The 22,420-nt window shown below is 41.5% G+C and overlaps 1 protein-coding gene across 1 annotated transcript in view; it reads right to left on the bottom strand.

The window, feature by feature from the left end:
* The window catches only part of ano10a (anoctamin 10a), a 56,193-nt gene that overhangs the window by 12,731 nt on the left and 21,042 nt on the right, over positions 1-22,420 (bottom strand). The window contains exon 14 of the mRNA XM_074684266.1: positions 3,230-3,346. Within this exon, the coding sequence (XP_074540367.1) occupies positions 3,230-3,346 (117 nt within the window). The remainder of the gene's footprint in view (positions 1-3,229; positions 3,347-22,420) is intronic.

Raw genomic sequence — 22,420 nt, 5'->3', positions numbered from 1 at the left:
TGTCTGATTTCTCAAATCTCAAGTTTGCTCTTCAAAAAAACCACTAGAATACATGTTTGTGTTTATTATTTTCAGTATTATTTGTTCAAAATAATCATTAAAACATGACAAAGGTGTTTTAAGAAATATTTAAATAATTTATATAGATAGAATAATTTACTTTGTGTGTGTGCCAGAGAAATCTGTGTCAACTGTGTTACCCATTGAAAAAAACCCTATAAATCAGGAATGGTTTGCTCCAAAGTCACATGACCCAAATCAGCTGAGGTCCCATCCTTTTTGGTGGGAACCTTGAAGAAAGTGTGTCATGTTTCAGCTCCTCCTCATCAATATTTCATCAGAATGATTGTCTGTACATGGGGCGCATTAACTGTTCATTAACTGTGTTACCAACATTTTCTGCTGTTCTTACTATAGATGTTATAAAGACCAAACTGTGAAGAAAAGGAGCAGAAATATGAGCTGATGGAGGTCAGGTGGTGCCATGTTCAAGGTCTGCAGTTAGCACAAGGGACAAAAAATGGAGGAAATGTCGACTGTGTTAGCATCTCTCTTCTTGTCCTGTCAGCTGTGTTACAGGGATTTTTGAGCCATAATTCTTCTAAACTTTGTCAAAACTGTCCATAACACAGTTGGAAAAATAATCTAATAATAAATCCATTTTTTCATAACTTAAATATTTAAGAATCTATCAGAGCTTAAGCTTGCTAAGTGATGCATTTTGCATATTCCAGGTTTATACTTTGTAAACAAGTAGAATATGAAGCAAAAGAAAAAGCACAGATTTGTTCACTTTTTTGTAAACCTGAAATGTTTCCCTCATGATAGAATCACACACATTCAAAGTTTGCTGTAATCAAGCTGCAGAGTCATCAGACAGAGGAGCACAGTGGGTGGTAAAGATTGCAGAACTCATGCACACGCACACACACACACACACACACACACACACTCTTTCTTGTGGATAAAGAAACTATACGTAATGTTCCCAGCATGTCCAGAAGAAGTAGCGTGTCAACAGAAAAACCACCAGAGACGAATGATGAACTGAAGCCAAACAGCTCATCAGAGGAGCACTCAGCTCTGTCAGCCCACATCAAACAAATGGCTGCGGTGCTGAGAGAGCTAATGCTTCACTGTGAGCCCTATCAATACTATTAACATAACGCACAGCATTCATCTTCAGCAAAGTGCTCTGAGACGCACGTCCAGAGCTCATTCCTGATGCTAAATGGGAAGCTATAGAACAGCATAAGTACTGCACACGTACAGCAGAGAGTGTGTGTGTGTGTGTGTGTGTGTGTGTGTGTGTGTGTGTGTGTGTGTGTGTGTGTGTGTGTGTGTGTGTGTGTGTGTGTGTGTGTGTGTGAAGGAGGGGCAGTTTGGTTAGGGAGGTACAACAGTCCACAGGGTCTGTGGGTTTGTACAGTACACATGATTTTGTGTATGAGGAGATGGATGTGGGTCATTCTCACCAAACCAGTGTTTTACTGTGGGCGCTGATCTATTGCATTAATTTTCTCTTAGTAATGTAAAAATAAAACACATGAAACCAAGGCTTAAACTGTGGTCTTTCTTGAACGATTCAAATTTTTTCCATAAGAGATTAAATTTACTTTATTTTAAAACAATTTAGGCTAAAATTCTTATAACTACAACACATCCATACTGATTTCAGTGGATTTTTTTTTTTTTAACAATTTTTTAAGATGAAGATTCAATAGCCGCTGACAGTTGAAATGTCAATTTATTTATTATAAATGATAAGACATGATGCATTATTCAATTCAATCTTTAAATTACTTCTTTTTTTTTTTCTTTTTTTTTTTAAGAAAAAAAAATCTGTGTCCATAGATTTGGTTCTCATTCTCTGCAACATTTTCAAAATCCCTCTGTTCACAAGAGTATTTCTATGTTTAATTTTTTTTCTTCCATAATGCATCACTAAGAAGACAAACAAAAAGGTGGATATAAGGTAGCCCAAGTTTCTTCTGTTTTCTACACTAAAAAATGATAACTTTCTTCTTAAACCTCTAAAGGCAACAAAATTGATTCTCATCACTGCAACCAGAAATATTACTTGTTCTTTGATGACTAGTTTTGATTAAATCATAGGGTTAGACTACATAAGTTTCAACTACTCATCCATTTTTTTTTTCATTTTTTTTTTTTTCCGAGTCATAGTATGTGGTTAAACAATGCAAGATCTCATAAACAGCGCAACCTCATAAGAACAAGATCATACTGATATTGGTTTTGGACCCAAACTCCAGCACCAATCTGTCAGTACATGTTTAGTCAGGACAATAGTTTAACATCACCACCTCTGCTTGTTGACAAAAGAAGTCAACAGTTAAATTATAAAATAATAATGTATCTAGCTACTAAAACTACAGTACAAACTGACAACGTTTGCTTGTTGTCACGTTTCAAAGCATAGCTCTACCTAACTGTTGATAAATACCTTACCTTGTTTGAGTTGTCTTGAACAAAGAAGAGAAGAGTTAAAAAGAAGATCTGATCTCCATTCATTTCCAAAACACACCTTGCTAAGAGTCACACCTTCACGAAAATGTGTGAGAGAGACTCCAGGCCAAAAGGTGGCGCTGCAGTCTCATTAAAACAGATCCTCCTCACAGCATCTTTAAACCTACCACTGGGGTTGGAGAAATGTACTTTTCAAATGTCTTGAAACAAGAACAATGTCTTGATTCAAATAATTGCATTCAGGACACATTTTCTCTTTGGCTTTTGCTTTAGTCCCTGTCTCTTTAAAGCCTCTCCTTCTGCAAACCTTCTTCTCTCTGATTGGGCGGGCCTCTGGAGGCCTGTCAGGGGAAGTGCAATGAGCAGACCTTAGTGTTTGAGGTCCATCCCTTCCTCATGAACCAGTTGGGAGGTCTTTGTGAGATTACGTCATCATTTCACATCTGGCGCTGTTTTTTGAGCTAAGTGTTTTAATCAGTTCACAGACTCAAGTGATTTCTACAACATATGAATATGCACACGCTCAGTCTGAACATCCAGCTTTGTTACTTCATATCTATACTTGAAACACAGGAAAGCAGAATGTCCCCTCTTTAAGGGATCTTTCCCAGGTGTTTTATCCCTGGGTATCAAACAGTTCCACACTGTATGTCCATTTTTTTTGTAACTACTTCTTTGACGATTCAGAAAAAGTAGCTGTGTTGCCTCTTGCCTCCATTCATATGAGGGTGATGAGTGTTACCTTTTTCTTGAGCGCCTCCAGGGATTCAAACTCGAGGCGGGCCAGTTTGATCTGGATGTGTTTGGGGACATCAGCAATGAGGAAGGTCAGGATGAACTTGAGGGCCAACAGCATGTGCTGAAATGACAAAGACAACACATCAGGAGTTAAATCCTTTAGGGTCTCATCTCTTCAACCCATTTTCTGATATTTGAAAACACAGAGAGGGAAACGTGCTCGGAAAGAAAGATTAACGTGATTTGATCATGTTTTATGAGCAGTGGTCCTTCATACTGAGCTCCAGACAGTCGGAGCACATTGTCTTTGAAGGTGAATGAAGACAAGGCATAAATCAGTCAGTGCACAGCAGACATGACCAAACAGTTTTCTTCAGTAAACATCTCTATCAGAATAAATAATTACCAACCATCAGCTGCAGATGTCTGCAAGAGGAGCTGAAACAGAATCAAGAACAGAACCAGGCATCCTATGCCAGAAACAGGCGACCAATCAAAAACTGTACACTTTATATGCAGTCTATAGGAGCAACAAAAGGTGCCCCACAAACAACAATCTACACTGATTACAACAGCATGGCTCCGTAGTAGAAGAGTCCAGGTGATAAACTGACCTGTCTTCAGTCCGGACTTGCCCCCAGCTGAAACATTTGGAGCATCATGAAACAAAAGTAGGATGAAGCAAACTCTAAACTGTTGAGCAGCAATCAAACATGGAGTTCAAATGATCTGAAGACCATCAGATTCTGTTTTTAACATTTGACACAAAATATAGACTCAGGTAGATTAACACCATCCTCAAGCAAACACTGAGGAGTACATTGTTTGATCATTCTCACATAAAATAAACCAATTAAGCTGCTTACTGACAAGTAGCCAGAAAACTTCCTGACATATAAGCAATTACCCAGAATCCTTTGTGCCTTTAAACATCTTCTCTTCTCTGGTTATCCTGAAGAGCTGACCTGCACACATGACAACCAGCAGAATGGGTTTTCCCATGACTTGTATGCATGCAGAGCACATACACACACACACACACACACACACACTCACACACACACACACACACACACGTGAGCCCACATTTAAAACGACCCAGCACGCAGGAACGCTCACACACACACACACACACACACCTGTGCCAGTCTATCTGGAGGACAGCCAAATGCTTGATTCAGGACCTTCTCCTCATCACAGTAATGGAGCATGGTGTGCTATAGCAGAGGGAACGACTGATGAGAGTCTGGGAGCAGATAGAGGGCACACCGCACAGGGACCAGCTCCTGGCTCCCTGTTGAACCCCATCATTGAGATACGATGACTGATCATGACGTTTAGATGGTTGTATGTTCAGGTCAAACGTTCCCTCCAACAAGGCGAGTTATCACTTTGAACAGCTGTGTTATTATCAGAGGTCAGCGGTTATGTCATTCACACATGCTCAATAATCACAATCTCATCTGGAGGGCAGCATGTGTGAATTCAGGCACAGGAATCTTCAGCCTGATCTTACCCAGACTTTTCCCATCAGCCCCCTGATGAAGATTCAGCACCAAGTGGAGGTGAGGCTCCTTACTGCTCGTCTCACCCATCTGTTTTCTATTTCCTATGTAACTTCTTTTTTTCATCTTAGAAACAGCTAAACTCGGGTCCACTCACACACTCAGAACTGGAAATGGACGTTCTTGCACTCACATCATCCTCTACAACAGTGTTTCCCAATCCTGGTCCTGGGGACCCCCTGCCCTGCATGTTTTTTATGTTTCCGATTCTCCAACACACTTGATTCAAATGATCAGCTCGTCATCAAGCTCTGCTCGAGCCTGATAACGAGCCATTCATTTGAATCAGGTGTGCTGGAGTGAGGTAACATCTAAAACATGCAGGGCAGGGGGGCCCCAGGACCAGGATTGGGAAACACTGCTCTACAAAACCTCTCTGGGCCATTTACAACTTGTGCAAAATGCTGCAGCCAGGTTGCTCACCAGATCACAGAAGTCCAGTTATCACCCCCGCCCTGGCCTCCCTGCATTGGCTCCCTGTGTCTTCTTTGGTACCAGCTCAAGATCTTGGTGCTGACACATAGAGCCCTCCTTGGTGAGGATCCTACCACCAAATTAGGTCATTTGGATCGCCACAAAGACGACCAGTAAAACTCTAAAGCAGATGGAAAATTTTACAGCCTGCCTGACCCAAACAATCTTTATCTCTCTTTCGGCTCCTCCGTGCCAGCCGTGGTAGGCTGATAACGCTCGACTCTCCTGGATGGTATGCAGACAGATGCTCTACCCCCTGCCATCCCCCACCTTCCTCCTGTGAACTTGTCTCTGGATCAGAATTCTTCGAGGTCGTCTCAACAGCCACCATCAGACGGCAGAGACATGGTTGAGTCTAGGTGGGGATGAAGTCACATGGCACACACAACCCAGATCACCTGAGGGCTCAACGCTCAACGCCTTCTTTGGCTCTGTTACAGTTCAGCTGCAGAGGGTTGATGGGCACGTGCGCACCCCTCCGTGTTGGAAGTGTTTTCCATAGATAAAGACCCCATTTCCCATGAACACCATCACCCATTGTAGTAACAAAATTAACGAGAGACAGTGGATCTTCTTAACACTACTTTACTTTGTCCAAGACAACTTTCGAGGGTTTTGTCCATTCACTACTCAAACACACACAGCCAGGGTCAGATGATGTTTGTACGGGCATAAAGTACCCGCAAAAAATTAATCTGAAACAACAACCAAACATTGTCTGGAAGCTGATTACCTGGTTTTAAACCTAAAAACATCAGTTCAGGTGTATCTGCAAGGTAGACTCATTCAGCCAAGTAAGAGATCTAAATGATCCTTTTCCTCTTCAAATAAACCCAAACTGAAGGGCTGTGTGTCCTGTCAGCACAGCAGCTCCACTAATTACCCAGAAATCCCTGATCTTAGTGGCTTGTCATATTGATTGAAAGTGCACACTAAACTCTGCAGCTCTAAGTTGATTGCTTATGCAGTTCTGGGCTAATTTATATTTCTGAGTGCTGGGCAACACAAGGTTGGACAGAGAGCGAGAGGACGCTGCAACCAGGCTGGAGGGACGATGTGACTTTTAAAGCTTTTGTTCTCCTCAAGGTCTGACCATAAATCGAGTTCTGGCTGATGAATCTGATGTGAGCAAACGTCTTCTCGTCAGTTTGTGAGGTTTTGTGGTAATTATCACTCCACTTAGGACACTAAGCTGAGAAAGAGACACACTTTGACTGACCTTCACCACTGACCTCCTCTACTAGCTCTGTATTCAGATACAATCTCACATCAGTTTGTCAGAGCATGTCCCTTAAAAACAGCTTCTGAGACTGATGGCACGATTACACTGGCAAACCATAGATGAAGCACACTTCAGCCCTAAAGATCGTTTGGCCAGTGTGACCACAAGCATGCCGTGCTCAGTCATGGTTCACTTCTCTGCTTTGGTGCGCTACTTCATGCACAAGCACGCAGCCCCCCACCCCCTGAATGTTGGGTTAATTTTACTTTCCATATAGTAGGGCTGGGCGATTCTGGAAAAATAAGAATCCCGATTATTTTAAGTGATATTGAAATCACGATTAATATACACAATTATTCATTTATTCAAAAACTTCAGTACTGATTTAAACACAACTTTAAAGAAGCAGCAAGTGGCACATACAGTATTATTGATACACATAAGTCACACACACTCGCTGTGGCTGCACATGGAATACATAAGAGCTATGAAGCACAGGAACTTGCATACATCTACACTGTGTTGCATATTAATTGTTTTTCTTCGATTATACTGTTTTTATGATTGTCAGATGGCAAAATTGAAATCATGATTAAAATCCCATTAATTGTCCAGCCCTACCATATAGCACCAGATCACAGCAGAAGTGATCCACAGTTACCTTTCACATAAATCAGGCCTGTACTTTTTTTTTTTTTTATTTGACAGACTAAATAGCCATATCCATCTAATTTACATGACGTGATGTCATTTGTACATTGTCACATTCACATTTCTCCTTGTACTGTTTCCCGCATGGCAAAGTTCTGCCCCGTCATGTTCACAGACACACAAACACGTGCGCACATTACACACACAGACTAGTAAAGATGTAACACTCGCTCTCCTAAGTTTGCAAGTTTATGTTGTTTGTTTTGCTGCTAACAGACAGTGCACTTATTTATTTTCATGTTTCAAGTAGCTTTAAAGAAGCCTTGTCATTGCATTGTTCCATTTGTGAATGTGTTGCTCCTTGCTGTTCAGAATAACTTTTTTATTAAGGAATATGATTTGCATTTTCTCTCATAAGAAAGATAGCATTTTTTTTGAGAAAGGAACCTATTGATTCAGAGGGAAATTCAGCTTCTCAGAAAAATTGCCACTTATCAATAAATTGAAAATATTAAATAATAATCGAATAGTTAATAAATTACATGATAATTTGCATCCCTAGTATGGATGGCCAGGGTGACCGAGCTCAAGGGCCAATCCCATTTCCACCTCTTAGCCCTTGTTTTACCCCTTAGCCTACGGGTCACAAACGTGGTGCCTGTGGGCACCTGGGGTGAAGCATGTGCCAAAAAAACAGCACTGGTCACCATGGGGCTCCTTCCAGAAATTTGTATTGGCGCAGTCTATCCACAAAGTATAACTACTACTACTGTTATAATTGTTGTCAGAAAAAGGTTTGTACAATTGTTTAGGAACTTCATTTCAAGTAGTCCTTCATACCACTAATCTTCCTTGAGGTAGGCCTCAGTCCCAAAAAGATTGGTGACCCCTACCTTAGCCCCTGGTTTTGTATGTGCATGTGCAGTGAAGTAGTGTCTTAATCCTCTGTAAGGTGAAGGGGAAGGACAACACAGCCCTTGAAAGGAAATTGAACTGGGACTTCACTTGAAATCAAGGAGTGTGATATATATATATATATATATATATATATATATATATATATACATATATATATATATATATATATTTATACACATATATTTATCAGATATCCAAATCTGTGCCATTTCACTTAAATATTAGCCATGTTTTGAAATGTTGGTTGCATTTTAAAATCCCTCCGGCTAACGCTGCTATAGCGACAGCTACAGCTAATAATAGCTACACTGATGTCAGAGCAGGGTGACAAATTCACAGCAAACAGACTTCACTACAAAGAACTGCATTACATGAATTATTAGACAGATAAGCTGCATTCAGGAGCTGCATTTGCTACATAAGATAAGATAAGATAAGATAACTTTTCAGTATTCAGAGGCTACATAATATAGCTTCCAGATACTGTAACGTTAGCTTAACCTAGCTTTTCATAGGTTTTCATAGCTTAGCTGTCTCATCACTCATGTGATGCAGTACATTGTAGTGAAGTCTGTTTGCTGTGAATGTGTCGCCCTAATCTAGGGTTGCCGCCTTTGAGGCAGAAAAATAAGGGACACCCTGAGCAGCTGTGGAAATACAGGACAAATTGCGTCCTGTGTTGATTTAAAACGGGAAACAATATTTAAGTGTGAAATACGGGATGATTCAGTATTTTACAGGACGGGTGGCAATCCTACCCAAATCTGACATCAATTTATCATCACTTCGTAAAAGTGTGTTCACTTTGGAAGAGGTGAAACAGTCGCTCTGACTACAACAGCCAGAGAGGGACCAGGGGTGATGACGTAGAGGGAATTGAGTGGCGTCTTGTTTTTATTTGATCTATTTTATTGAACCTTTATTCTACCAGGAATACTCCCATTGAGACGCAAGATCTCTTTTCCTGGCCAAGACAGCAGAACGAGAAAATGTCACACAGATGGCAAGACAGAGACAACAGGCAGCAATAAAACAATAATACATCAAGTTTGTACATTTGCAGTGTTTGGCAGTAAAACAAGTGTACAGGCTCATCAGATGATTCCTGATCCTGATTCTAAAACAGTCCAAGCTAACATGATTGTCCAGTTTCAGATGGCCTTGTAGCTTGGACTAAGATGAAGGAGCAAAATCATGAAAAGACAGAGCGAGTTCGAGGAACCACAGAGTCTGACCATTTGACCAAAGATTACAGCCAGCGACAGTAAAGGGTATAAATAAGGCAGCAGATCAGTCAGTACAGCCTTTTAAAGAAAGATATACCAATGCTACCTTCTTCTGTTATGAAGGGAAGACAGTATATTTATTTTTCTCAATATATAAAACTGTAAATTGGCAGCAACTGGTTAACAACAGTGAAGCATCCTGGCAGAGATAGGCTGCAGAAGAAATGAGCTGGTGTTTATTTGAGAAAGAGCTTTTCATGAGAAATAACTGGTCTGAAGGTTCAACAAACAGACTTAGATTCATCAGACTCTGTAATTAATGGTGCATTGTTAAGTTTGTGACCTGAAGCATCAGCTCAACCTCTGCAGGGATTCTGATCTCTAAGATTTGATTCTGACTTTCAATCACTCCTTTGAGTTGAAGCTGACGTCACATTGAACTGAGGAAATTTCTGGACACATTTTAAAACAAATTATCCAGCATGTTCTGATTAAGCCTCAGGGTTATGCATATGTAGGCGTGATGTCTGACAGGTGGGCACACGGTGGCTGCTTGCAGGAGGATAAGACCGAAGATTAACATTCCTGGTACACTACGTTCCAGACCCACACTAAGATGCTCAGTTAGACTTGTTAATTGGAGAGACCAGGTCTGAGGTCTTTGTAGTTGCTGGTGGGTACAAGCTAATCTGGTTATCTAAAAACACTGTAATGAGATTAGTCAGTGGTGGGCTGCTGGAGATACAGACACAGTGAGAAACCCAATTGGAGGTGTGCTCCTGTACATTAGCCTAAAGTTTAATAAAACTAAAAGACTGAGAGGCAGTCAGTGGTCTCAGATCTGAAGGTTCATAGTGAAGTGACATGTTTGTGTATGGTAACTAACCCTACATGTGGTTAAAGCTACTGTGAGTGGTTGTTACAGGCTTAACAATATCTGTATTCCTGGAGAGAGAGAGTTTGGTTCATATTGCCAACAGTACGTCAAACTCGTTCCCAGTCAGGGTTGGACTCCACCAGGTCTGCCCTTTGTCACTGATCCTGTTCATCACTTTTATGGACAGGATTTCTAGATGCAGCCAAGTGGCAGAAAGAGTCAGGTTCAGGGGGCTTTGGATCTCACCTCTGCTTTTTGCAGACCATGTGGTCCCACTGGCCTCACCAAACACTGACCTCCAGTATTATGCTTTCCACGCTCATGCATAAGTGAGACGCAAGGAATCAGCATGAGAGATTGCTTGTAGCTTTTATACTTTCAACACCACATCTGTTCCCAAGCTGCAGGGGGCAGTGTATCACAAATGCATATCTACCACAGCACTAAACTACAAGAGATGAAGCTTTTTACAACTGATGTTTACAACTTCTTCTTCTTTTTTTTTTTTTTTTTTTGCTAATTCCTCTTCTGTGTCGAGTTTTGCTGCAGTTTCATGCCCAGACTTGTTCATCCCACAGATGTCATGGTGATCTCTCCCACAGATGTCATGGTGATCTCTGGGTGATGAATCATATAAATGCCAGTTTTTTTGTACTTTCGCATGCTAGGAGCTCCAGTTCCAAGTTGGACATTTCCTGCAGTGCATAACGACATTTTTCACGTGAAAAGACTGCGTGAGGGTCCAGCCTGCTAAAATGACATTAATCAGAATGGAGCGGTGTCAGTAGTGATGCAGATGCTATGCCGGTCAGTTCTGGTGAACAGAGAGCTAAGCTACGTTCCAACCCTCACCTATAGCCACGAGTTGTGGGTAGTGACCAAAAGGACAAGATGGTGAATACAAGCAGCTAAAATGAGCTTTCTCTGAAGGGTGTCTGGGCTCAGCCTTAGACTTAGAGTTTGGAGCTCAGACATCCCGAAAAAGCTTGGATTGGAGCCGCTGAACCTCGGCATTGAGAGGAACTAGAGCCATTTGGTGAGGATGCCTCCTGGACACCTCTCCCCAGAGAGGTGTTTCAGGCATGTCCATCTGTGAGGGGATCCCAGGACCCGATGGAGAAATGCTATCTCTCGGCTGGCCTGGGTATGCCTTGGTACCTCCGCAGTAGGGCTGGTGGAGGTGGCCGGGGACAGGGGCCACTAATCTTTGCTGATGGATGGTGGAAGATGGATGGATGGATGGATGGATGGATGGATGGATGGATATATATAATTTAGTATTAGGGCCTTTTCATGACCCTTAGAAGAATACCAGGCCATCAGAAACAGGACATAGTATTTTTTAGATGCATAGTATAACTTCTGTATTCTATAGGTTTGTTGTGTGATGTCACTGAGTTCACACAGTTCTCAAGTTTTATATTCACAGCAAGTTCAAGTGTACATGTTTCCACTGTGGCAAGGTCATTCTACTGATAAAGAGAACAACAGCCTGGTTCATCCTCGTCACCCACCCACCCTCCTCTTTTTCTCTCCTTTCTAGATACACGTCTGAGAAAATCACACACATACACAGATATAATATAACACATTTGGCCAATAGCAGACAGTCGCATAGAAGACCAAATCTATGTCTGGGGCGTCATTTATTCAGCCCAGAAGATAAGTGAGAAATATCCTCTATGTGTTTGCTCTTTCCGCCAGAGGTCAAGGGAGCTGAGCTTCTGTCACAGAGAGTCTAGTGCTGATTTTTACATGTGACCAATAAACGGTTGAACTGAGACCAACAGATTCTCTGGCCTTCATTCAGGGCTTACCATTAGAAAGAACTCGAGGTCAACAGTATTTTAAAGCCGTAACTGTACAAGACAGTCCAGCTGCAGACCTCCACTCTCAGGTGACTCTCTTGGAGGTTCCACTCCTCCACTGTCAGAAGGAAGTGACGTCAGTATATGAAGTAAAAATTTCAAAATAAAAGTTGTCTTCAAAATTACATTGGGTGGACACATCCAATTTTTCTTTGTTTTGACTACCTTGGCTAACCTGATTCTTCAATAGTGTTATATTAAGAAAAGAAAATGTATAAAATTCATGTCTACAATAACACAACATAAATCTGTGGGCACCTCCGTTTGATGTATTGATCTCATTTCCACTTCCTCACATTTCAAGCTCCAGCTATCTTAGCTTGGCAGATGATAACACTTGCCCGAGAAAACTCTGATTCAGGATTTTCAGCTTAAAGTTTGACTGAAGAACTGAACATATAAAGAAATGTATATTACTCTTTCACACCAGATTCCTATTCAATACATTCATCATGTTACACATCTCCCAATGTACCAAAAGTAATAAGGAAAAAAATGGGGCTAGCTTGATGCTAATGTATTTGGGAAATTGCATTTATATGCTAGTGGTTAGCATATATTGACATAACTTGGGTTTTAAACCAGAATTTCAGCTTTTATCAGAAACATACCAGTTAGTCTCTATTACTCAAAACTCTAAGCAGACAAATGTTTTCCAATGGGAAAATGACATAAAACTTACATGTAGGATATGGCTCAAATTATTGCTGTTACCACTTTAAGACACTAGTTGGCATACTTCAGTCAGTAACGTGTAACATAACAATCAATTGGCATCAGGTGCAATTTTTAGTTATTTTTATTCAATTATGTACAGAGGTATCCAGATCCACTGACCAATTTCAAATGTATTTAATTGTAAACTCTTTGTTAGCTCTTTTTTTTTGTTTTACTTTACATCCTTTTGTTACATCCTCCTGACAGTGGAGCCTCTAGGAGAGTTGGCTGAGAGTGGAGGTCTGCAGCTAGACCACTCTATAATTGTAAGACTTACAATTGTGTTGAGTTTTAAACTGAGTTGTGTTTGCAGATTGTCTTGAGAAAGAGACAGTTTGACTGAAAACTGCTCAAATTGATTTTTTTTAATGAGATCTTCACGAGACATGCTGATATGAAGAGGTCATCACTTGAATCTCCTAAATGGTTCATGACATGGTGGAGAGGTGAGCCTCAAACACCAAGGTGTGCATTATATGGCCCTGTCCATGGCAGGCCTGCAGGGGGCTGGCCAATCAGAGGGAAGGGGGTCTGCAAAGTGGGGAGCCTTAAAGAGACAGCAGCTAAAACAAAGTGTTTCAGACAGTCTGGAATAAAAGTTAACTTGAACAGCGGGAGAGAAAACTACTAGCAAAAAGGCCTAAAAAACAACAATTCCCTCATTCAGATACTAAATGTTGTGGTCCAGGGTTTGTCAAATGGACTCTTTCTTTCCCTCCTTGTCTGGAATCAGAGATGTAGCTTCACTCTGATGTGTTTGCTGCTCCGTCTCCATCATGTCCGTGTTCATTTGGGCTCCCTATGAGCAGATCCAGTTCTCTGTCTCTGCTCTGTTGTTCTGCTGTAATGAAATGAGTAGATTATAGCAGACAGACCCATGACTCTGAGAGAGAGTCTCTGTCTGTTTCTGTAGCAGGCTGGCTGGTTGCCTGGTTACTGCTCACTGATGTGTGTAAGCCCTGTACAGTAATTACCCAGGTATCATAGCACCGCTGCAGGAAAGCAGAGAGGCGCTGCCCTCCCTCTCTGCTGCCCACCTCCAGCACAAGATAAGAGCGAGGGGCTGAATGATTTGATTTAACCCTCGCCTGTTTGAACCTGCTCCCCCTCTTTCTCTCTTTAAATAATTAAGATTAAAGCAGCAGCAGAGATAAAGGCTGACCTTTCCCCACAAATCTAAAAACCTCAAATGAAACAGCACACGTGTGTTCTTCCATCGCCCCGTGCTCAGAGTCAGAGTCAGAGGTTCTGCGTGTCCTGTCTGAGCCGTTAACAGCCTCAGATAAAAAGTGACCCTCCAATAGGAACACATCGGACGCTGTGTCAGTAAGCGACGTGTGTGTGTGTGTGTGTGTGTGTGTGTGTGTGTGTGTGTGTGTCTCCTGTGGCACAGTAAACATTATACAGTGCTGCTCTCATTATTCTTGTTGTCCCTTCTCTTTTATAGCCTGCTTGCCCTGTTCTAGGAAATGTGCCGGATGGAAGCGGAGAGGAACGTGCTCAGAGGTACAATCAGCCTGTGACTCGGGTTCATCATACACACACACACACCTGCACCGTTTCCCTCTCTCTGAGTCCATCTTTCCTCTCCACTTCTCCTCAAACTCTTATCTCTCCTCTGAACCCTTTCCTCTTCATCCTCCTGTCTGAGCCACACAATGAACATTAGTGGAGTCGCTTTGATGTCCACAAACTGTTTGTGTGCTGCAGCTGCAAAATAAAAATCACCATCAAAACTTTCAATGTGATGAGAGTATGAGCAACACTGAGCGAAGAGTCTGAATCTATCACAATAAGTGAAGAAATGATGAGACAAATTTCTCATTTAGCACCATGACTGTCAGCTATAAGACAGGAGCCTCTTTTGTTTCAACATCGTTCTGATGAAGTCAGATGATGCTAAAGCTAACACTCTATTAGATTTACTGGTCTCGAATGGGCTGGATTCAAAGTGGGGTACATCCTGAACAGGTCAGCTGACCATCACAGGGCTTACATATAGAGACGTCAGCCTGATCAGCCTGTTTTTGGACTGTGGGAGAACATCAAACTCCACATAGAAAGGCCCCTGCCCCCAGCCAGGGAATCGAACCAGGAATCTTGGTCTGGAGAAGCATCACAGAGTGACACTGACACATTGACGCAGAAGTATGTAGAGCTCAAGACTTCCTCAACCCCAACGCAGAACAACAAACCAGACTTGAGGATGTCCAGAGCTACTAACACCAAGACTAAGACAGGCATTTATGACTTACATTCAGTGTTGCCACAGTTACTTTGAAAAAGTAATCTGGTTGCTAGTTACTGATTACTCCTTCAAAAAGTAACTTAGTTACTTTACTGACTACTTGATTTTAAAAGTAACTCAATCAGATTACAAGTTACTTTGTTAGTTACTTTCAGCAGCTGCCGGCAACACCTGCAGCTGCATAGTTTGACAAAAATTGTACAATGCAATTAAAATGAATGATAATATTAGCCCACATTTTTTGTTTTAAAGTAACATGCAGACATTGGTAGCTGTAAAACGTGTACTTTACAATTAAAAACAAAAATATTCATTTGACACATTTTGAATTTCAAAATACAACTAACACATGCTTTTACAGTAACATTTTTGGTGCACTGCGCAATTTATTATTTTTTTTTTTTGGTCTAGTTTGGTTTTTATGAGTTTCATTTTTCTTTCTATTTGTAATACAAGCAAAAGTAAATGTTGATGGAGTGCGGGCTCACACAATCCTCAGTACCCTGCTCTGGGCACCCCAGTCTAAAAAGTCTGGGCACGCCCCTGCGTGCCACCGGGTGCCCCGTTGTAGCCTACGTTATGTTGCTCTGCTCCTCAGCAGATGGATTTGTGCTAAACAGAGGGTTCAGCTCTTGGAATAGAGGGAGTTACAATGAAAGACGGGACTCACCTTTCCCCAGGTAAAAATCAAACAACTTCTCAACCGTTTATGGCCGCAGTGCACAAATCTCTCTGATTGGTTCCTAAATGTTTGAGTCAAATATCTTAAGCAAACTGCCAGTGCAGAGTGAACAACGAACCATAATACTATCATGTTTAGCTGACACAAACTCCAAACAGTGACTGTGTTTCCAGCTAGAAAACCAACATCTCTCCTCTCCCTCTGTTTACCTTTGTGTCGCTGGCTGCTATTAGTTGTCCTCATGCTGGAAATGTGATGAACACGCGACTCCCGTCAATTCCCGAGACACAAGAAAAAAGCATTTAGATTTTTTTACATGAAAAAAGAAAAGAAAAGTAACGCACAGTGAGTTGAATAAGTTACTTTAATTTGATTACTGGTTTGGTAATAGTAACGCGTAAGATTACTCGTTACTGAAAAAGGCAGTGAAATCAGAGTAACACGTTACTTAGTAGTGCGTTACCGGCATCACTGCTTACAATGAGAAGAATATTAAACTGATGAGTAGTTTTGCTGCTGGCTAGTCAGAGTGACATAATGATAACATCACACTGACACTCAAAGTCATTAAGGGGTCAGTGACTCTTGAGTTTTTCAACCATGTTTTTATACCTCCTCTAATGACATCAAGTAAAGATGCTGTGCTCATACCAACTCCAACCTCACCAAGCAGAGCTAACATAACCTCACTCCTCATTTTATTGATAGACTCTCAAGTTTGAACAGACCACTGCAGAATAACTGCTGACTGTGGGTTGGAATCAACATTAGCACAAACAGTTTAGCTCCTGTGTTAGCCTTTAGCTTGTGCTCTATCTCTCTCCTGTTTATCTTTCTTCTGCTCTTCTGTCCTTTTTCTGTCAGACAGTTAGGCTCCAGTGTCCACCATCACTACAAAATTAACCAAATCGTTTTCAGCAGAGAAAAACACAGATCTCTCTTCTCTCTACTAAACTTTATCAGCTTGTGTGGTGTTTTCATAGAGACTTAGACGTGGTGTAAATCAATTCAGTCCAGCTGGACCCAAATCGAGAAGCTAAGAAGTGTAGGAGCATTAGCGCTAATAATCTCATTTTAAAGTGTGGATTACAATCAGGCAGATATCTAGAAGGGAAACTTTGGTAAGATCACTTTGAAACTCCTCACAGAGACTTTACAAGTAAAAAGAAAAATGAACTCTTGGTCTTGAATCTACACAACAAGAATTAACTTGAATAAAAGGAAACAGATTTGAGAAAAACATTTCTGACCTAAAAGTTTGATTCGTGTCCTGTCTGTTGAGGTGAAGATGATGAACTTAATGTCAGGTCAGTGGGGGAGCTATAAATGATTTGGCCTTACTTTTGGGAGCTGTCATGTCATCCATAAACAGTCGATGAACAGAGCACAGAGGTCCAGGATAGATCACCAACACAGAAAAGAGGGAGCAATACCCCAACACACGCTGAGAGCTGCCCTACTTTTCTGACCACCTTTCCTCCTCCTCCTCCTCCTCCTCCCTTCATTCAGGTGAAAGGGTCAGAGTATAAGTCACAGAGAAAATCCCCCTAAGGGCCAGTGAGCAGACCTCTTCTTTAAAGTCACTTCTTCTCTGCCCAGGAGACGGCGTGAAGGAGGCAGGGATGGATGAGAGGTGGCATGCTCCCTGTTGACTCCTGCCATCCACTCAGCTGAGGTTTTAATCAACAAGACGAGAAGCCTGCAGCTCTGCTAAAAGCTCCCCGAGTCTGGACATGAAGCGGAAACCAAACAATGCAGGCGTGATGGAGGGAATGTTGATGACTTGGTTAATTCAACAGCTTTATGAGCAGTGGGGTTACAGACATAAAGTCTGTCCTGGGGACAGCACTAGAGAAATCACTCCTCTGTGAACACAAACAGTGTGTAGATCTCCAGACCTCCTAAAGGTAAGCACTAAACCATGACAGATCACAAACCACACAAATGAATGAACAACTTCACTTCTCTTTAGTCTTTTTAGGAACATCTACTAAAAAAACCACAGACAGAGGAGGGAGTGGAAGTAAATCTAACTGGATTGTTTTTTAAGACAAGGACAGGTCTACAAAAAGTTTCTCAGAAACCTGGAGGTGATATAGCTTCAGTACATCAGAGAGAAACTGTTTTTGTAAAGTAGCGATCATAATCTGTGCTAGCATGACTAGCAGGTAGTCCTAATATGTGTGATACAGAGAGACACATGACAATATGTGTCTTAGATCATGTCAATACAGCATGAACTGAGAGTTTATCACAGTTTTTCAGCTAGATAAGTAAAGATACGAGCAAAATGATGGAGCAGAAGATGAGCTGGGGCTAAGATAGCAGCTATAATGGGCTCAGTTAACAAGGTCCATCTGCTGTGCAAGTTAACACTAAGGTGCTATTTTTAGACTGAAAACAGACTGAAAACAGGCTCACACACCTTTAAAAATATAATGGAAGAATTGAAGACCCTTTAAGACCCCCCAAGATAAAACCTTAAATTTTTGCACAGCAGAACAAACAACTGTATAGTCACGAACCTGTATTTGACCTGTCCTATCTGTTCACAGAGACAGTGTGTGTCCAGTCCGAGTTGGAGCTGATTCACACGTTCCTGTCTCCTTGAGATTCCAAGCTGAGCTGAACTCATGGCTCATATATAGACATAGCAATCCCAATCTCAGGAATGATAAATACTGAGCACATGGACCTTCCTGTTAGATCTGACTCAGCATTACACTGGGCAGTGGGCACCCATGTGAACTGTCTGTCATTTTCTCCTCAATCGAGCAATCTGAGTCTCCTGAGTCTTCTCCATCAAGGGTCAAGATTCCTGAAGAATCCACACCAGATGTGGTATATGTGATGAATATGCAGCCCAAGCTCAAAAGCTGTTTTTCTTTAATATAATGTTTGCCTGTGCAAACTATATGCAAAGTCAACAAAGAGGTTGACACCAGTACCTCAGGTCTAAGAATATGAATAATTCCACACTGTACAGGGGGTGATTTTTTTCCAACTCAGCAGCTGAGAGGATACTGAGATCACAAGTTTGCCCAATCAGAGGCCCAGCTAAGCTCATGTGACTGATGGGCGCCCTTGTAGCTGTTAATGAGAAGACTTAAAGCTCGCTCCACTTCCAGTATGGCTGCACCAGATCTGATTCAGAAACAGACAGTTGATGACGAGGAGACTTCGTCCATTTACAATCTTAACATTCCATTCTAGGGCTGCACAGTGGCGCAACGGTTAGCACTGCAGCCTTACAGCAAGAAGGGTTGCCTGGGTTCTCTCCAGGTACTCCGGCTTCCTCCCACAGTCAAAAAACATGCAAGTTAAATGGTCACTCTAAATTGTCCCTAAGTGAGAGTGAATGGTTGTCTGTCTCTATGTGTCAGCTCCGTGATTGACTGGCGACCAGTCCAGGGTGTACCCGCCTCTCGCTCAATGACAGCTGGGATAGGCTCCAGCCACCTGCGACTCTGAACAGGATAAGCGGCTCAGAAAATAAATGAATGAATGAACATTTCAGTCCATGGTCAGAGTTTGGATTTGGTCAAGTCCAGACAGGTCTTAGTGATGTAGCTTTTACAAATCAATTTTTCCAACTGTCTTTTATTTCATGTCATGTTCCACATTTATCCCAGTCTCGCTGTGTTTACTGCTGCACTCTGCAATGTTCAGTGAGGTTTGTTTGTCTCAGTCTGACTGAGAGGGGGCGTGCCCTTGTTGAATAATAAAATCTTTTTTTTTTCAATTTAACACATTTGTTCTTCAATATATAATTTTACATTGCTGTGTTCATGTCCAACATGGAAAACCACCGACTCTTCCTCTCCCTCACAGTCAAAAGGATGCGTTTAGGTACCTAAACATGGTACCTTTTGATTTAACTTGAATCGGTACCTAGTACTTTTAGAAGAATTTGGTCGGTATCTATAAAAGTACCTAATTCAGTACCCATCTCAAATGTCCATATACATCTTCCCTGAGACCCGCTCACTGCGAGTGGCCTCCACCTGCAGGTGCAGAGTGACTCTGTGGGAAAGACTGCAGCCCTTATTGGAGGCAGTCAGGCTGAAAGTTAAAGAGTCCCTCCTGTGAAGAAAGAAGCTGTGAGCTGCTGTCGATAAAACACAAGAACACTGTCATGGAGCCTGAGGCCGTCAGGGGAGCACACTCACTTTACTTTAGAGAGGCTTCCAGGAAGTCACAGCTGGGATTCACCTGGTGGTTCATTTGAGCTGATGAATCAGCATTTATCACTGACCAAACGCCAGCCACAGCCAATGACCAAACAATAATCATGACAAGTCTGTGGAGACGGGACAAGACACAGAGAGTCTCCCTCTAAAGGAAACCTGGAGCAGCTCACACATCTTCCCCACAAACATCAGAGGAGTTTATCATTCAGCTCTGTGAGAGCACACCACACGCTCAATCAGCGAGCAGACGATCGATACGACCCAGTTTCTGCCTCAGCATCAGCAGAGAGCGGCCGCGCAGAGAGGTACAGTACGACTTCATGGAGCATTTCACAGTCTGAGACCATAACTGGATGGTTGGAGCCATCCTCCCTCAGGAGCTTGTTAAAGCAACACTAACATGCAAATGTTTGCTCAGTGATTGTCCTGAAGAAGCCTCTCCACACTGCATCACCCCCCACATTCACTGAGCAGATCTGTGTTGGTTATTTTCAGCTTTTTCTCGGGGGGCATGGTGTGTGTGTGTGTGTGTGTGTGTGTGTGTGTGTGTGTGTGTGTGTGTGTGTTTTTGTCTGTATTTATGCTGTCTGAACAGAGCACAGAGCAAAGGGGGGCAGGATAATGTGAACGCTGATAGAGGACTCTGAGGAGAATCATCTGGAGGGAAATTCTTGGATTGAACACAAACAATGACAGGAACACTCACACACACACACACACACACACACACACACACACACACACACTGCAAAAACATCAACAAATATCTCTCAATCCCCAAAGCCTCTCATCTATTCTCTCAGTCTCTCCTCTCCCTCATCTCTCCGTCTCTCTCCATTAGTCACAGATCTCTGAGGATCATGTTTGGACTCTAGCTCCATCTAGTGGGTGAAAATCCTCATCAGCCAATCAGCAGCTGAAGCAGGGATCTGAAGAGACTGCTCAGTGACACAGACGGTTACTGTTAGGGGACAAAATAACTGAAAACTCTCCAAATGTCCAGGCTGATGGTACTTTATTTTTAAAATGAGCTTTTTAATATGACTGTAAATGGAAATTCCTTTGATTCTGGAGCCAGCCCCAAGTGGACACTTAAGGCACTGCAATTCCATTTTTGCACTTTTGGATTTGTTTGAGTTTTCAAAAATGGAGGATGACATTTGAAGACTTAAAGGGATTGTAAGAGGGATGGATGGACATATCCATCACTTATTTCTGCCGTCTGTGGCCTTTGCCAACTTTGGCCATTAAGACATACAACATTAGACTTTTTATAATCAGTCTGTTCTTGCCTGTGTCATATAAAGGCTTTACAAACAAGACTGTCAGTGGGGAACAGTTGTGTCAGTATATCCTACTTTCATCTTCCCATATAAACCAATTTGCAGTCCAGGCCACCAGAAATAAATGTGCACATTTTGGCACAGAAGCGGCAGTTGGCTCCATTCATTCAATTCAATCTAGATTAAAGCTGTCAGCAGCATAGAAATGTCTGGTTGCTCTGTGGTCAGCTGTCAGAAATTATACTACACCATGGAGTCAACTTCTATCCAGTTCTGACCGTTACAGAGCAACAGGTGTTTTGGAGCAAAGTGTGACTGTGTTAAGTGGTGACTCTCAGCTGAACGTCAACAGGGTCACACTCTACACTGAAACACCAGCGATGTCTGCAGGTGTGTAATTAAATTTGTCTTCTTTATCCAACCTCAGATAACCAGGTTTGACCACAAATAGTTAAATTTAACTGCTGATATTCTACCTTCAGTTTTTATTTTGTGTATTTAATAAAAAAGTTGGTTTTGGGCTAGGTTATGACCAAACATGGACTCAATAGAGAGGGTAAATACAAGTGAACCAATAAATGAACAGAAACATTTTTATGTTCAAAGTGAAACTATAGTATGTCATAAAACTACTGACCAGTCTTATCAGTAATCTTCAAATACAAACCATTAAAGTTCTGTTATATTTGGTGCAGTGGTTCTCACAAGGCCACTCTAGGAGGTACATCAGGGTCAAAAAATAAATAAATTAAAAAAAAAAATATATATATATATATATATATATATATATATACACACACATATATATATATATATAAATATATATATATATATATATATATATATATATATATATATATATATATATATATATATATATATATATATATATATATATATATATATATATATATATATATATATATATATATATATATATATATATATATATGCTTGTCAGGGGGACTTAGCAGGAAAAACATTTCACATGGGGAACACTGCTGAAAAAGTTAGGGAACCACATCACTGTTGTTTTCTGACTCCTTTATTTTAACCTAAGCCTAAGTGGTCAGTGTCTTAGTCTTGTTTTTGGTTTTGGAGGGTTTCTGGTTTAACTGAAACAACTTCATGTCTTCATATTTCACAGTGTGGTAAGAGTCCACAAATAACATACGCATCAAGTGACAGTTATGTGTTTAAACTCCTCTCTGAGGTACACGCTGAATTTCTCCACTAAGAATGTCTGTCCACTGAGTGTCTGTCCACTTGTTAAT

Source organism: Halichoeres trimaculatus, unplaced genomic scaffold (assembly GCF_033239565.1).
Source record: "Halichoeres trimaculatus isolate MK-OKI-2021-1 unplaced genomic scaffold, fHalTri1.1 fHalTri1_scaffold_12, whole genome shotgun sequence".
In the NCBI taxonomy this organism is placed as follows: Eukaryota; Metazoa; Chordata; class Actinopteri; order Labriformes; family Labridae; genus Halichoeres; species Halichoeres trimaculatus.
This window is presented reverse-complemented; position numbering and strand designations above follow the sequence as displayed.